At 43.4% G+C, this 18,017-nt stretch overlaps 1 protein-coding gene across 31 annotated transcripts in view; it reads right to left on the bottom strand.

The window, feature by feature from the left end:
- Celf2 (CUGBP Elav-like family member 2) overlaps nt 1-18,017 on the bottom strand; it is a 780,843-nt gene that overhangs the window by 79,964 nt on the left and 682,862 nt on the right. For all 31 annotated transcript variants that reach the window (XM_078023205.1, XM_078023206.1, XM_078023196.1 and 28 more), the window contains one exon: nt 2,296-2,344. In XM_078023205.1, coding sequence (XP_077879331.1) covers nt 2,296-2,344 — 49 coding nt within the window. The remainder of the gene's footprint in view (nt 1-2,295; nt 2,345-18,017) is intronic.

Here is an 18,017-nt window from a genome sequence, read left to right as displayed (position 1 = left end):
TGTGCCAGGTATTCTGCTAAGATTTTTATAGATGTCAATTTGGGTAACTACCAATCATTAAGGGAGGCATGACCCAAGAGTTCATACTTCATTCTGGTGAAGCCGTTGAGGCAGAGTGAAGTCAAGTGTCTTGCCCAAGTACATGGCTGATGATCGCAGAGCCAGGAGTCAAACTCAGACTTCTGGAAACAGTTCTTGCCTGCTACCCTAATGCTGCTTCTCAATGAGGGACACTTTCAGGTACTTTCTTAACCTAGCAGTAACGGTGCCTAGTGTTCCTTGGCTTTTGAGATCACATAAAACCAGAGCCACCTATAACATGCTGGTTTTATTCTGTTGCTGTGGTTCTAGAACCAAAGCAAACATTATTCCCTGTGTCCAGAGTAGCCATGTCACAGCTAGAGCAACAAAACACTCAGAACTCCAGGCAGCTTGTCAGTGGACAGGAATCCTCAGCCAGGTTGTGCACAGGCACAGCGGAAAGTACAGAAGAAGCTGCTTCATGTTGTCATGAATACAACCCCAGGCTCAGAAGTAAAGCAGATCCTTTCTCAGAGACTTTCATTCCATGGCCCTTGTCCTGACATAGTTTAGAAAATAATGGGGCCAAAGGACAGGGACCATCTCTTGGGGGCCAGAAGTTCTGAGAAGACCAGCTCTGATGGGATTCATCCCACAAACTCAAGATTCATCTCTCCAGTTTGCCAGTAAAGACAGCAAGCTTTGGGCAGGTCCCTTGGGGCAAAGGAACTCCCAGGAATCCACACAGAAAAAGGCCTTCTATGTAGGTACCATGTTCAGCCAAGAGCCATATAAAGCCAGGGGATATCTCCAGGTGATGACAATAATTAGCATTTTATGGAAGGGATCTATCACCAGGAATGTTACAAATATTTCACTTGAGCCTCTGGAAGGAGGGGGTTGGAATCCAACCTATATGAGCTCGTTACCACCATTCTCATTGTATGAATGAGGAGATTCAAAGTTCCATGTACGTGGACCAGTAGACCAAATGCATGTTCCATAAGGTCAGGGACACAGTCTCTTGAAGTCGTCTCTTCTTCAAACTCACTGCTGCACCCTCTGCCCCTAGCAACACGCCCAGCACAAAGGAAGTGGTCAAGGGATAACTGCTGCATGAGGAAATGGAGCGACTTGATCATGGTCTCCAAGCAAAGCAGCATCAGGGCTCAGACCTCTGGCACTAAGGGCCATGGCCATGGCTGAAGCAGTACAGGAAGATAAAGGGAATGCACACTACTCAAAGCACAGGGCTCAGAAGACAGTGGGGGGAGGCACTTGAGTCCGCTCCCCAAGAGGGGGGAAGCTGGGACAAACCAAGGGCTGGCGGTATCACATGGAGACTTGGAAGCTCCTTCAAAACTTTCTATTCTGTGAAGAAGCCAGAAAATGGATGTGCTACAATTAGCAAAAAAATACCTTGTGGAGAGCTTTAGAGCCCAATCATAATTTACATTTGCAGATATATAGATCTCTAAGTGCGTGGCTTCTGCCCTGATTACTAATTAATGAGGTACAAAACTGGCTGGTGGAAGGAAACGGTGCTGATTATGTCAGTCTTGTGGGACAGAGGAGCTCTGTGGTCTAAGAAGGTAGATGATTCTTTTAACATACATTTCAGTAAATTAAAAGAACAAAACAAGGACAGAAGGTTTGTAGAAATGGAAGCAAAGACTTAAGACAGAAATGTGGGCTATCAACCCTCCAGGGTCTTGGAGAGGCAAATCCCAATTATTCATGGATCTCATCAAATGCATATATATATATTTTAACTTTTATTTAATCAGCAGACAGAATTCTGCTGCAAATGTATTGGTATAATTTAGAGAAGACTGCAATAAGATAGTTAAAGAGGAACAAATGGAAAAGACAAAAAAAAAACCACATAAAAAAGTTGCCTAATTTTTAATGGGCAATTCCTTCCCCACTCATGCCATCTGCCACCCATTGGGCTCCCTGTGTTTCATTGGGAAAGATACTGAGTAAGTGCCAAATGCCACAAAACCATCCCAAAGGGCATGCCCCCAAGCAGAAGGACACGGAGAACCACCCCTTATAGCAAAATTGCAGAAGTCTTTACATCAGAGATAAATAAGATTAGGAACTGGAGTGTGCATTGCTCCAGATGAGCTGACCACCGTGGAAGTCTCCCAGAGCAATGAGCTCCACCTTCCCGAGGAATAAAGCTGCTGGGACTGGCTCCTCCCTTCCCCATCTGACTTTTTAACTTAAAGAAGCAGTCATTATTAAAGGAAACAGTTGGTTACCACCTACCGTTTGACTTTTCACTATCTGCAGGTTTCATCTGAATGGGATGATGCATCTAAAAATACAAAAGTGAGAAAGTAAAGACAGATTGAACAACTGTAAAAGCAGTCTACAACATCTGATACGATTCAACTTCATTATTATTTTTTTAAAAATTTTAAAAAAAATTTGGACACAACACAATGCCTTTATTTATTTATTTATTTTTATGTGGTGCTAAGGATGGAACCTGGGTCCTGCCCATGCTAGGCAAGTGCTCTACCACTGAGCCACAATCCCAGCCCTCAACTTCATTACTGATACCTTGCTATCATTACCAGGGTTTGGAATTAATGATAAGACTTCTCCCAGACAGAATTACCTATGTTAAAAAACAAATCCAAGTTTTTAGTTCAAGAATATAAACATTTTCAGTCAGGGGGCACTGTAACATCACACTTGAAAGCTTGGGCTTTTGAGTCAGACTTGAGTTCAAAACCACTCAATACAGCTTCTGCCTCTATGTGATAGAAACATCTGGTTCTGTCACTTGTTAATAGCTACATGACCTTGGGCCAATGTCTTAACTGCTCTGAGCTTCAGTCTCCTCATTTGTGAGATGGAGAGGACACCTGTATAAAAGGTTTGAGATGGAATGAGAATATGTACATAGGATGTGCCAACAGAAATCAGCTGCTGTGATTGTACTATTAGGAGTTTAAGTGCAGATTATCTTTGTTCCTACCCTGGCCATTCTTTACATCTACTTCATGAATTCTTCCCAGGTCTCATAGTTCTGAGTAATTTATAGGTTGAGCAGTTGATTGATTTAGATGCCATTATATACTGATTAAATGCTAGCATAGACTAGCTGTGCAGAGTCATGGAGAGACTGGAGGGAGGGAGGGAGAGAGGAGGGAAGGAAGTAACACAGGTGGGTGAGAGGGACCACTGGCCTCTGATCACAATCAGTACACATGCCATAGAGAGACTGGAGGGAGGGAGGGAGGGAGGGAGGAAGGAAGGAAGTAACACAGGTGGGTGAGAGGGACCACTGGCCTCTGATCACAATCAGTACACACGCAGGGGTAGAAAGAACTTGCCAGGACAGGGCTGAGCTCCTGCATCGTGGCCTGGAAGCTCTATGGCTCTTTATACAAAACTGATCCCACCACTGTGCATGATCCACAGTTCATGCCAAGTGCAGAATGCTACCACCATTTCCAATTAAAATAAATTCCTCAAACTACTTTCAGAGGTCCTTTTGCTTCATATTTCATCCCACCCCAAGGAACACAGAAGCCACAGGGTAGATGGAATCACTGGCGGTGCAAACGCTTTTTATTATAATGGGGCCCGTTCTCTCTGAACCTTTAATTTCCCCAGTGGACTTCCATCACTCGCAAGCCACAGCTCAGGGTTTTATCTAATTTAAATGAAAGGGGGAATGGTACTTGGCTCTGGCACTTATATGATGGGAAATTATTATCAGGTGGTCTGTGAAAATCTGACGTCTGCCAGGGTCTTCAGAACACAAGAAGGAAGAGGGAGGGCTATGCGGGGGTAAGAAGCTAAATAATTCCAAGCAGCCTCACTTTCCATAACAGAATGGTCTGATGCACAGAACACAGGCCTTGAGATGCAGGGTTCACTTCCATCCCCATTTCATCCATTCATAGACTCAATTTGTGGAGCAGAGACAACAATGAGAATAGAATGTTTAGGGGTCCTGAGTAGGCCAGTCTTTTCAGAAAAAAATGGGATACATACCTTACAAAGCAGACAGAAGTAAACTATGGAAACCCCTGATTTGGGCTGAGGAAAATGACCTCAATCTATCCTATAGTGATGGAGAAAATGACAAAATGAAATGTTCAGGAAAGACGACAGTCTTTGAGTAAGCTACTCTGCCAGTATGCACACGTCCACTCATTCAGCAACCTTGGGAGAAATAATCAGGCTCTAGGTGAAGGCCTGGGGACAAGGCCAAGGGAGGACGTTCCTCCCCTTGGGGTGTTCACTGTGTGGTGGGGGCAACGTGACTACATGCAGCCAGCTGAGCACTGTGACAATGCTGGCAGAGAGGCAAGACAAAATTTCAGGGAGTCCACGGACGGGTGCAGGCACTTACTTCTGCCTGGGAAAAAGGCAAAGGTTTTCCAGCAAGAGTGGAATCCATTTCCTGTCCTTGGACTTGCAGCAGACATAGGTAATACCTGTTATCCCCTTGATGGGATGGGATACCCCATTCAAAGATTCACACGTTAAAAAAGAGCTCAGTTCCATCTCATCAGGAGCTTATCACGTGAGTGAGGAAGGCGACGAGAAAGGGCTGAGAAGGTGGTCAGCATCTGAGTCTTAGCCTTGTGATTCAGGAATTGACATTTTGTCAATCGAAGAAGCAAAGCCAAAGGATCAAAATTTGAAGTGTAGAAAAGTCATTTTCAGCTCCAGTATGGAGGATGGATTTGAGCCCAGAGAGGATGCAGGGAGGAGAGTTCAGAGGCACTGCAAACAAACAGTGCAGGTGACACTGATGAAGAGTTAAACTTCCGTGGTAGCTGGCTGATCGTGGGGATGAGGGAGAAGGAGAACTACGGATCTGGGCCACCAAATAGATTAGGGGATCACTGCCAAGCAGGGAAAATGAGAGAGACCAGTTTTGGAGGAGGCTGGTGAGCTCGGGTCTGGACGTGCTAAGTATGACGGGAGGTGATGCAGGGAGAAACTGGCCATGTGGGGCTCAAGGGCCCCCTGTGGGAGGCAGCTGTGGAAGCCACAGACAATAGCAGATCTGTCAGGGAGGGACCTTAGAGTGAAAAAAGAGCCAGGGACAGAACTGCAAAGAACATGGGGAAATAGGTGTCTCAGGACGATGGATCAAAGGGCAGTGTGAGGGGCAGGAGAAGCAGGAGCAACTGGCCCCGTGGGAGCCAGGACAGGGGAGTTTCTGGAACAAGGGTGAGGCCATCAAGCAGGTGCTGCAAGAGGCTATGAGGCAAACACTGAAGTGTCATTAGCTCTAAAAAGTCCTTTAGGGAGTTTATCAAAGCAATGTCTGTGAAGTGGTGGGACTACAACTACAGATTGTAGGGGTGGAGGAGAAGTGGGGAGAACAACAGTGATGGGGACCTATAATATGATAAGTAAAGACTACCAGTTTGAGCAGATTAGTTCCCTTTTAAGATGGGAAAGACTGACATGGGTTACTATACTGAAGAGAGTCAGATGAGACTCACCAGTTAGAGCAGAGAAGACAAGTATACTGTGTTACCTATGGGACACAAACATGACGTAGACATAGCTCTTGCCCTCAGGGAGCTTATAGTCCATCATGGCGCTTGATATATATACACCAAGAAAACTGGTGGCAAGATCAGGAGCACAGACAGGTGTTCTGAGCCTGCAGCTTTGCCTGTGAAGTGCGTGGAGGACCGGCAGGAGGGCAGCATCTGTCTATGCTAGAGCTGAAGGAGGGCCCTGGAAATCATATGGCCTGATTCTCTCCATTCATAAGTCTGAAAGGAATTTGTGACTTCGCTCAGGACACACACCTGGTTAGCGACAGAGTTGAGATCAGAAACCTGATCTCCCTGCTCTTAATGCAGTGTTGATGCCTCTAGACCCCGCTGCTCCTCCATGAAATATCCAACATAGGCCCTGGGCATACGTGCCTTCACTCACTAAAGGCATAGACGGAAACCTGGAAGGTGGCTGTAGCACTCCCTGGGGGACAGTCCCCTTCCTTTCCTCTAAGCTCCCTTAACACTTGGTGTCTGAAGCCCTGTGGCTAATATTATGGAAAGACTTCCCTCTGTTTTTGCAGCTGCGGTTTCTGACCTATCTAGCAGGCCCAGGGAATCAACAGTGGCTCTAACAAAGCACTTGCTGCCCTACAAACCTGAATGTAGTTTTTGGTCTTCACTGGGCCCAGAGCAGGGAAATCTGCTCCACTGAAGTCTGGATTGTCAGAACACGGTGAATTCTGAGCAGTTGGCTACCCTCCTGCAGGTATGTTCTGGAGACAAATTAGATAATGTATGTAAAGCGTGGTGACCTTCGAGAAAGGTGTTCAATCAGGACTGTATTAATGGCTCATTATCACCAACAGTTCATTTGAGTTACAAATTTCTGATCACACACAGGCTGTAAATGTCACTGAGGACAAAAATGGTGTGGAGAAGCTATTTCATGATGTTTCACTTCCTCAAAACCTGCAATGTCCCGAGAACTTTGGGAGATTTCCTGAGTGGAGCAGGGAAGTCCCTGAAAAAGAGTGGGCCTTTTAAAGTTTCATGCTATATGACTGATTTTTTTTTTCCTTATAGCAGGTGGGGTTTCAAAGGTCTGACCCAGCGTGACTCCAGGGCCACTCCTCCACTGGACTGTTTCTGTCCTCAAACACCAAGTGGATGCTGGGAGCTCAGGGAGAAAGTTCTCATGATGGAGAGTTGGGTGTAGCCACAGATGCTTCAGCTGCTTCTCAGAGAACGTGGGCTGCACTAAGGTGTGCAGCATGGGAGCTCAGAGGAGAGATGTCCGTCACAGACCCAGGGAGGACAAATTCCTCAGATAGAGCAACGCTTGAACTCCTTCTTGAAGGAATCCTCATCTTGGTCAGGAGATGCGTGAAGGACATTTCAGGGAACAGAACACACATCCAAAGGCCCAGATTCAGAGAAAATAGGTCATAGTTTACTAAAGAATGATGTGACTTTCTAACCAATCGGAGAAGCAACAGGAGTTCTTAGCCAACATTATTCATGAAAAATAAAATGCAGTAAGACTAACGCATTAGGCACGTATTTATGGATTTGAAGAATTTCAAAGAACAATACAATGCAGGTCTACCCAGCCTTGAGTTAAAACTGCCCTAGACAGCAGGATGGCAGCAAAGGTCACACCCTCAGCACCTTTCTCAAGAACTAAAGATGGGGAAGGAGGGTCAGAACTGCTGCTTCTCAACATTGCTCCAACACCACTAGGGAACCTGGCCTTATCTGCTGCAGAGTAGATGGGTCTGGGGATGGATCTACATGCTGTTACCTGGAGGTCCCAGGCAATAGCAGCAGAGCAGAGAAGGCCCAGAGAATTTGGCAGACTCTATTCCAATCTACCAGTTGTAAGGGAACCTCAGCATCAGGTTGAGGCTAGTTCCTCCTTCTCCTGTCTGTGGCAAGTGAACACATGCTCTTCAAAAACTTTTGCAAAGAGACTCTTAGGAGACATGGGTTACCTAAGGCAAGGCAGAATTAGTTGTGTCTGAAAAAAGAAAATACAGGGGTCTGAACAGTTATGATCTGTCTACACTGTTTCCTGAGACTAGAAATCCTGCAAGTACCAGGGCAGTTTCCTGAGTCATGATGAGACACGAGCAATGACTCCATTCCTTGTGTTTAACTCTGCTGCACTTGAACAAACTTAAAAGGCAACAGGAGAGCTATGGTTTGCAGGTATCAGGCTCTCTGTCCACAGTGTGCTTGTACCAGGGAAATGGCAGGAGCCAAAGTTTTGGAAATAAGTCCCGTCCATGGGAATTCACCTCACCTAACTTATTTCGAGTTCACCTTTCTAGAAAGAAAGGTCTCTAAACTATTCTCTGAAGATTCCTTTATTGCAGAAAAACATTTTGCCTAAAGTTATACATTAAGGTGCTGGTTATTGGCTTGGTCTCTACTTAGCCCTACTTATTTCAAGACAAATGAAACATAATGTTGAAGAGCTTGCGCCTGGCATGCACAAGACCCCGGGTTTGGTTCCCAACAGGACCAAAAACAAAAACAAAAGCCCCAAAGAGAAACTTAATGAAAGGAGAAATTTTAATAGCTCCCTCTCTCCCAGGGACTGGAGCTAAGCATGTTCCTTAGAGACTAGCTCTTGAGCCTCTGCTTGGTCTATGGATCAACTACTGGCCCCACATGCCCAGTGGAGGCAGGACCACCCAGAGCAAAGCCCCCTTGCTGTGGCTCGTTAAAGAACAACTTCTTCAGGGGATGTGTAGGCTTTTAGTGAGGTGGGGCTTCTTGAGGACAGCCCGGCATCTCACCTTTCTTTCCACCCTTAAGCCAAAATCACGCACCAGCAACAACATGAAGTGCTTGCCTGTGTCCTAGGCACTGTGGCTCTGCCATGCTTGCTTCCTGGCCATCCAGGTTGGAGCTGTCTGGTGGTGCTGCAGTACACAGCCTGTCTGCATGACACCCCAGGTTCCCCTCTCCATTTAGGCTGTGTGGTTCTCTCTCCTCTCTTCCAGAACTGAGCTGTCCACTGGTGGTCTTCAGAATGGTTGGCCTCTGATTGGACTTCAGGCTGAATGACCTTAGATTTGCTACGGAAGAGCCCAGCTGTGGCTCATGACAATGAGAATGAGAATACAACCTTGGAGCAAGGCCGTTCTCAAGGTCTGAGGGGGTAATTATGCACAGAGCTGTGCCCGACTCTAGGGGTTACCACTAGGATTCTAGCGCAATGCCAGGCACAAGGATGAGACCTGGCACAGAGCTCCAGCCTCCACTGACCACCCACTCAGGAATCTCCATCACAGATGTGTCTATGTGATCTCTCCCAGTTCCTCTGCCACAGTCCAGCGATGGCCAGAGGGAAGATTCTGAGCTCTCTGCAAGTGGCATCCAGGGGGAAGGCTGTGGCTGAGGGGAAGGTAGTGCGGCTGGTTTCTCACCCACAGGAGAACTCATGTTGAAACTTGCTTAACCCCGGCCATCACCAATTGATGAGCTAACCACCTTTCACATGAGATTCAATAAAACATGCCATTTCAAACCTGAAATGGGTTTTACAGAGTCACCGTTATGCATCTCATTATTAAACCTATCCCGACCCCTTGAGAGAACAGTCGTGCTGGCACATATTATAAGCCTACTGCCCATAAAATATTTAAAAGTAGAGGGAGAAGGGAGGGAAAGAAGTGAATTTTCAGAAGAGCTAGGTGCCAAATGAGAAAATTAAAGGATTCCAGATGGTCAAGGACAACTAGCATTTTTCTTTTACTCCACAACAACATGAAAAATGATTCATGTACGATACCTGGATTGTACAGTAACGATGGAATACTCAAAGCACCTACATACACTTTCTGAATTTCTCTTCAAAAAATTTATGAATGGTAAAAGTTAGTTTCAAAAGAGTTTCCAACTGGAGGCAGGTCATTCCCCAAAGGGAAGGATTATGTGTACAGTCAAAGTTTCTTTTATTGCAGTCAAACCACCCAGAGATACACACTTGTACATTTACACCTGCATCTCTAGGTAAGTGCTTTTGTCATTTCAGCCCCTGAAATATTATGCTCTGCATATGGAGATGACGAAGAAACCAAGGCAGCGGTAGGAGTGTTAATTTATCAGTACTGAATAAAAATCTCTTAATTCATTTTATTTTATATTTTGGTACTGTGGATTGAGCCCAGAGTCACTTTACCAAAGACCCACCTTTCCTCAGCCCTTTTCTGAATTTTCATTTAGAGAAAGGGTCTCATTGAACTGATTAGGGTCTTGCTAAGTAGCTGAGGCTGGCTTTGAACTTGCAACCCTCCTGCCTGAGCCTCTCAAGCCTCTGGGATTACAGTTGTGTGTACCACTGGGTCTGGCTTTGAACTCATTTCAGACAGTAATAGTGCAGCAAATTAGCTACAATACCTTTAGCAGAAATGATACCTCTGCAAGAATCTAGAAGACAAAAAATAATTTCTTAGATCGGTTAAAACCAGTTTTTGCCTCCAGGGCTGCCAGATTTGCTGTCCATGGCTGTAACTGGTACGTGAAATGGGGAATGTATGCAATTTTTGTGGCAATTCAAGAAATCATCCCTTCACTCTCAGTTTTTCAGGCATTTGCCCTCGGTGCTTTATGTATGTGAGCCAATTTAATTCTCACAATGTCCCTATGAGATTGGTACTTATGAGGAACCAGGGGAGAGATGGATGGGGTAACTTGGCCAAGCCACACAGCAAGTAAGCAAAATGTAGGAATGAAGACCTAGGCCTGGCACCCGTTTCAAAGGTGCTTCTCCATGCCACCTCTGCACACAGCCACACCATTTACTGCAAGAGAGAGAGGGGTTTCTAAAACCTACAAGATTATCACAGTTTTCTTTCTCCATGCTAAACATGAAGACTGCCTCAACCTATAGGCTTCTTCCCAATGAAAACTCAGACTTTGTAGTATATTTGTGTATGTGTTTTTTATTCATGCATATATACAAAATTTTTAAATTACTCCAGAATAAAAATTACTATCTGGATTTTCTTCATGAAAAGGGCAGGAAATAAAGCTTATAAGCCTCCAATGAATGAAGGGAAAAAATTACAGCATTGTATCATGCCAAGAAAGAACAGTCCCAGCCAATATGTCATTTGATTATGAAGGAACTATACATATACTCTAATCCAGAGGTTCAATGTTAGTTCAACTCTATAATCCCCCCTCAGGCCCTTCTAAATAAGACTCAAGAAACGGAATTAGATGTTGCAGTTCCTTTTGTGGAATAAGCTATCTAAAATATTCTATGCTTTTGCCAATGAAAGGTAAATTAATAAGTGAGATTGGCTATCTATTATTCTGTAAGAGGAAAATAATGGTTTTGATTCTCTGACAGCAACTAATCCTAAATTTTGTGGTTTATTCACAAACCAATAGTGCAAAAACCAAATCAAACCAAACCACACTGAAATCTATCAAATGCATCAATGCATGGACCACTTACTGTTGGTCAGCCACTGTTCACATCAGAAGGCTCTGGGATTTGACTATATTTACTGCCCGGCTTACAAGTCCATTTATTTGAAAACCACTTTGGAAATTTTGGAGGAGACTATTATCCTCTGAAGTTGCAAATTCCATAGTCCAAGCAGAGTACCCAGGATTCTTCTACCCCTGGGCCACAGTACTTTTCCAAATTGTTCTTTTGTGTATCATCTTGGAGTTACCATAGCAGGTACCTAGAAATTTTTCAATTTATTTTTGCTGGCATATATTTTTATAAAAGCAAACTAAACTAAGAAGAAAAAATGAGATTTCAGTGGGATAATAAGATACATAAGTTATCTTTTTCTTCCCAGGGTAGAGAGTAACTGGAGAAAAAACAGTGAAAACATATTACGATTTCTTCCTAATAGTCATTGATACATGCAAAGTGCTTAAAATATTGACTGCGTAGTAAATGCTCAATAAAGGTGTTATCACTATCATTTTATATGGTATAGGAATATCCCTAAGGGGAAACCAGAAAAGGTCCCATTTGGAAGGTAAAAGAACACACTGATAAGAATGGCCTTTCTTGTTCCCAGGAGAAGCATATAGCTAGTACTGCCCAACTCCCAGATTTTTTTCTCATATAGCAATAACCCAGTGACAGAGAAAAACATAACCTAAAATTATACATCTGCTTTTGGCTTATAAGGCTCCAAGTCAGCCTTTTTAGCTATAATGACACTACCTATTTACATTTCTGTTAAAATAATGCAGTATACTAAAAGGGGGGAAATAAGCAATGTAACTGTTTAGTCCTGGCAAAAATAAAATAAAATATTGCAGGAAAATTAGATTACTCTGGGTAGAATTCTATGAGGGAATTTGGAGTCTGTTATGGTGATTAAGTCATCATTTCTGACAGATTACTCTAATCGGCTGTCAAATAACATTCCACAACCCCATCTGTAACTTGGCATCCGAATTATTCAGCCTATGTTACCTTCTGTGTATAAAACACATACCAAACAAGGGGAGGTACAGACTAGCATTTATTATACTCATTAGCTATGATTAGGTTCTGTGTTTTCATTCTAAATAATAACACAAGCTTCCATTTGCTTTATTTATTCTTAAAATTAGGAGAAAAATGAACAGGCTTAAAATGGCAGGCACGGACCATGAATGAAAAATAACTACAATGAACAAAGTATGTTTATATAGCTTTTCTGAAGCAGTGCTGTTGAAGAAGAATGACAATCCTTTCCTAGCTTATTTTTTTCTTGGAAGTATTATAGTCTATTAACTATAAAGGCAAATCTATGCCACTTTTTAACCTCTTAACAGAGCTAGTGCCCAATTAATCATTATTTCAGTAGAAGATATTGCTACTACTGTGTTTAGCAAAATTTCTTTGATAGCATTTCAGTTCTCCCTATCACCCCATCTTTGGGATATAGTACATAACGGGTCCAGACAATGGAGCTCCTGAGTCAAAGCACAGCAAAACCAATTAAGATCATGTCTAGGCTTATCTAGAGCCCCCTTGTTTGGGTCTGTATGTTTTAAAGACAAAAACCCAAACAACAACAACAACAATAAAAACAAACGGAGGATATAAAACAATTTTGAAAGTGGAGATAACCGAGGTGATTCTGCAATCTGTATTTGGGGAAAAAATGGGAGTTCATAACCCACTTGATTCTAATGTATGAAATATGATATGCCAAGAGCTTTGTAATGTTGTGAACAACCAATAAAAAAAATAAAATTAAATTAAAAAAAAAAGAAAGTGGAGATAAGCCGAAAGAATACAAGAAAAGTCTCTTAAAGGACTGAGGCGTTGCTGAGGTTATACCATGACAACTACAATTAGAGCAAAAGACCGAAACAATTTTGTGTGACAGCTGAAAGATCACTATCACCACTGATTCATGAGCCAAAATTAAGAGGAAGGTAATAATTTGCCCTTATCACTAAGTGGAAATACACAGATATCCTTTCTAACTACGATTTCTTTTTCAATGTGGGACTGTCTTCCCAAATTAACAATGGATGCTCTAATACTCGTTCTTCCAGATGTTACCCAGATGCTAAATTAGACATTTTGCCTAATTGAGCTATGCAAACTACACAGCGAAACAGTAATGCCTGTCCTGGCTAGTAAAGAGTGGTCCAGCGACCCGGGGATCCATTTCTATCTCTGACACTAAATTCTATACGTCATGAGCTCATTAGCATAATCTCAAGTTTTAAGAGAAATGAGTCTGGCTTAAAAATATTTTTTGACCTTAGCCTTTGCCATAATGATGTCCTCCATCCACATCCTTTGGCTCCATCCTTGACCCAAGCTGTTTTTAGGAAGCTCACCATTACCCACTCCTCTGCATCGAGAGAACTGAGACGAACAAAGCCTCATATGCCAGAGACAGAAAAATCACAGCCTGCCCTGCTCACCTCCACTCTGTGAGAGGATGTCCTTTTTGTTTGTCTGAGCTCAGGTGCCTGTGCTCCTCCAGCACCCAGCTATGAGATTTGGCCACCAAACTGGGGACTCGTTTCAGTATCTGGAGCTCCTTAACCTTCTCTCCAGGGCTGCTCTCTTGTATTGCTTCCCAGAGTGATTTTTTTCTCAATCTGTTCAAGCTATACCCTGGCCTCAGCCCTAGAGGAAATACCCTTTGGACAGTGAAACCTGCCTAGCTCATGTACATTTTGGTCATCCCCCACAAAACTTGGGATGCTGGCTTGAGATTGCTGCTCTTGGGCCATTGTACCTGGGTATGAGGAGCCCCTTGGTTCTTCCAGATCTCTCATGTAACCCTCTGACTTGGCTCTCATTTGCTTCATTTTCTTCTCCTTGAAATTCTCACTTTAGATCTCCCTGCACTAACTTTCTTCCTCTCATACTTTATTGTATTTTAACAGCTACTACCACACTGGCTAGGCCAGTGTGACTGCTCATCTGGGTACCTGCAATTACGTGGGTACCTGGGTACTTCCTCACCAGCTCTGGTTACTGCCTTTCAAATTGTCCTCTATACCACTGCCTTGTGAATTCGTCAACATCTCGGGTAAAGAAATTTCTTTCCCTTGCTCAGAAACTTTTAATTATGTTCTAAATTAAATTCCAACTCTTTGGCCTGTATTTCAAGGGACACCACACTTTGGCCCAGAGCTACCTTTCCAGTTTTCTCATTATTGTCCCACGCTTCTTTTCTCTTCTAGTCAAATGAGATAACTCCCCATTCCTGGCACTTCTGATGTGTACTAACCCACAAAAAGGCAAGAAGGAACGCTTCTCCTGCACAAAAACTCTCTATTTTCCGTTGGCAATGTAACTGTGGAGTATTTGTTATATAAAGATGCCTGAACTTCAGGGTAAGTTGAATCATGTGAAACTGTCATCTGTGTAGATTAATAGGACAATTTCGTATGACTGAAATTCAAACACTACATAGCAATGGAATGGCATTATTTTCTTTCCAGATGATTCATTAAAAGCCCCAAAAGTTAAAATTTTGAAGCCTATTTCCTAAGATTCAGAGCACTTTCCATTAATTCATCTGTAATACTTACTAGTTTTCATTCAAGCAAATTAAGCACAGCCTCCATAACTTGCTACATTCTAAGTCAACCACAGGATCAAGTATCTCATGTGTGACATAAGGCGTCCTGCATCCCCTTCAGCAGCTGCGCCGCTCTGTTAATATTATCGTCGCCTTATCCAGTAATCTCTAGTTTTCTTTCAACTTTGAGGGAATTGAAAGCCATCACAAAAATACCCCTCTAACAAGCAAATCTTTAAAATCTCTGGTTCAAAAATAACTTGGAAAATTTAAGCCCACTGGACTTTATCTGACAGGATACAGGCGTTTCATCAAATCAACAGAGAAGCATCACTGAACTTCATATTCTAATGATCCCTCCATGGCTTAGCTGGAGTCCTGAGTTGTTTGAGCTGCTTTACCAGCCACATTCATTAATTAGTGTTTAACATTTCCACCTCTCTGCAAGTTGCAACCTCTCATAAAAAATGTATGATTTGATTGGTTTAGCGGCGACAACTTCATTTTCAGCAGACAAATAAATACAATACCTTATTCAGCATTCTTTTTCCATTTATTTATTTAACTATCTCCATGGCCTTTGGGATTTGTACTAAGTGAATGAAAGTGGATAACCAAGGTAATTTTCTTTTTAAGATCATGTGTAAGCAGAAATGATTAAGTCAGTCCCTTTCTTTCTGTCTCATGAATGTGGCTGGTCCAAAAAAAAAAAAAGAAAATCCCTGCTAAAAATAGAGGACAAGTTTAGAAAAATGCCTTAAGGGCTATTTCATAGAACCCATGTTTAAAATGCAAATCCATTAAACATCTGAGCAAGACATCTGATATTGTTTTTAGCAGCTATATTTATTCATCTCATCTTCTATAAGTCACACTAACTTTGGTTGATATTTTGCCAAATGAAGATCTCTCCTCCGGTACTGCTAATTCTTTATGAGTTTGAGCTTCATTTCACTGTCTCAATTTGATTTCCACCTTCTACTTGAATGTGTGAGATCGTTTACCAACTTTGGAAATTACTCATTGGCAGAGCTTAGGGAAATTATGACGATTCAGTTGTTCTATAAATACCCTTACCCTGAAGCTCACTCTTCTACATGTCAAATTCAGGGCTTTGGTCTCCAAATACATATCATAGAGCCAAAATTTAAGTGGTGAAGGCAAACTTAGATAAGGAATACACTAGACAAAACTGCAGGAGTGATAAAGAACAAGCTAAAAATTATTTATGGATAGCATTTGGTCTTGGTCTCTTATGCTTTAATGATTTCTTACAGTATGGACATGTAGCACTCAACAGGAACTTTGGAGGCTTGGGCTCTTAGTCTTATAGTAGAAAGAATGCCACATAATCATAAGGTCTGGGTTTGCATCTTGGTTTTGCCAACTGCAAATACTTTTAGTAAATCACTTGACCCCTTTAAGCCTTGGCAAACTCACTTTTTTTTTTGGGGGGGTGCTGGGGATGGAACCCAGGGCCTTGTGCATGCAAGGCAAGCACTCTAACAACTGAGCTATATCCCCAGCCCAGGCAAACTCACATTTGAAACAAAAGGTTGTGTCAGAAAACTTGCTGCGTGAATGCAGGAACAACACCAGATAACATAAATGAATGTGCACAGCAACCTGTAAAGTACTCTATGGTCACAACTTTTCTTCATTCACTTAAGACTGTGATTACAGCCAAAAGTCCCTGGTGAACTGCATGTACTCATGGCTTGCCTTGTGCTTCTACTTTGTAGAGTTGAAGAGTGGTGGGGCCCAGAGAGACCATAGTCTGCCCCAGTCTGTGAAGAACTCTAGAGCTTTATATACACCCACATGGGTGAACATACACATTGTCTCTCTCTCACACACACACACACACACACATACACACACACACACATACACACACACACGTATGGGAGGAGGGGATGTTGAGAGGACACTGAGCGGACACTTGTTGAACACCGTCTGTGGCCCAGGGTGTTAAGCTGGCCTCTGAGAAGGCTCCGGGGAATCTGGAGCTGAGCATGGAAGAGACTGAGGTGTCAACAGCGGCGGGCAATAAGGTACAGCAGGTGACAGGATAAATGCAGACCCATGGAACAGGGGACCACAATAAAGGGATACTTACTTCTCCCACCCAGAACTGTGGGGCAGCGGGAGTGTGGTGTCGGATGGATGGGGTAGAATGTGTGGTCAAGAATGTCCTAGAGGCAGAAGGGAAAAAGGGGCCTGATGTGGACTTCTCCCCTCTGAACTCAGCAGTCGCGTTTTGCTCCTGCCACAAGACGCAACGCTCTCCCCCGCACCCCGCCGAGTGTGCTGAGGGCACAACTCCAGTGCCCTACTCTATTCTGCCCCATCTGTGCCCATTCCAGGAGCAGAGCTACCACAGGGCCAATCTCGAAGCCCCCCCCCCCCCATCCAGTTCCTTGTGCTTTCACACAGCTGTGGTCCGGTCCCTGTGGTCCCAAATGGTAAGAGAGGGAACTACAGTAGGACATAGGATTACCTCACTGACCAGAAATGGGGGACATTATGGGGCGGTGTGGGAAGAGGAGAAGGTGAGGCTGCCATCTAGCTTTTGTCTTGGTTGCTCGACTTCACTGAGACAGGCCCTGGTTGGTGGCAGGAAAAGAATGACTTCAGTATGAGAATTTCTTGTGGACCATTTGGATGGAGCAGTTCCATAACAGATAATGGATATCTAGGATTGGGGCTTAGCAGAAAAGTCTGATGTCAGGAGAGATGCCAGCCAGTAGCCTAGGGAGGCTGTAGAAGTCACGAGAATGAATGACAGGGACCTAAGGCGGTGATGGAGTTTGAGAAGGAAGGGATGAAAACAGAACTGTCAGGACACGGATGCTTACAGTTAATACTTCATTACACTCTCTGATTGCCATCACACTATAATTCCCGTATTTGGGGAGAAAGTGTCGTGAATGACGTCTCATTTCTCTGTGAGATGAAGGTGCTGGGGTGGTCTTTCTGTGGTGCTGTTACCCTAAATTTGCTCCAGGACAGCTCCTTCTGCGTTCAGAGCCAACCTTCCCTTTCATAAATCCAAGTTGGGTCTGACCATCTGGGTTTATTCATTCCTTCGTTTCTTTAGAGTTTTATAAAAGACTAAAGTGCATCTGATCTTTTTCAGCAAAGCTTTTTCACTGGAAATGTTTCATATCCACATAGCAGTAAAAGTTGAAGTGCACATCACATTTAGGGAAGAAAGTCAACACTGGATGCCTGAGAACACACCCGAAGCATACAAACTACAGCATCTACGCGCGACAAGTGCTGTTGTGGTTATATAAGACCGTGGGATGCTATTTTTGGGAACCAGGCGCTTGGCACAGTTGCCGTTGACAGATCTGCCTCTCATCAGAGTGCTGACATGTACACGGCATGTTCTTGCATCTAGGAGCCTGCGTTCCTATCTCCTCTGAAGCCAATTACATAAAAATATAACACGAATCTATTCTTAAAACCAGGA

Source organism: Ictidomys tridecemlineatus, chromosome 10 (genome assembly GCF_052094955.1).
Source record: "Ictidomys tridecemlineatus isolate mIctTri1 chromosome 10, mIctTri1.hap1, whole genome shotgun sequence".
Lineage (NCBI taxonomy): Eukaryota > Metazoa > Chordata > Mammalia > Rodentia > Sciuridae > Ictidomys > Ictidomys tridecemlineatus.
The sequence above is the reverse complement of the archived record's forward strand: the minus strand, read 5'-3'. Positions and strand labels throughout refer to the sequence as shown.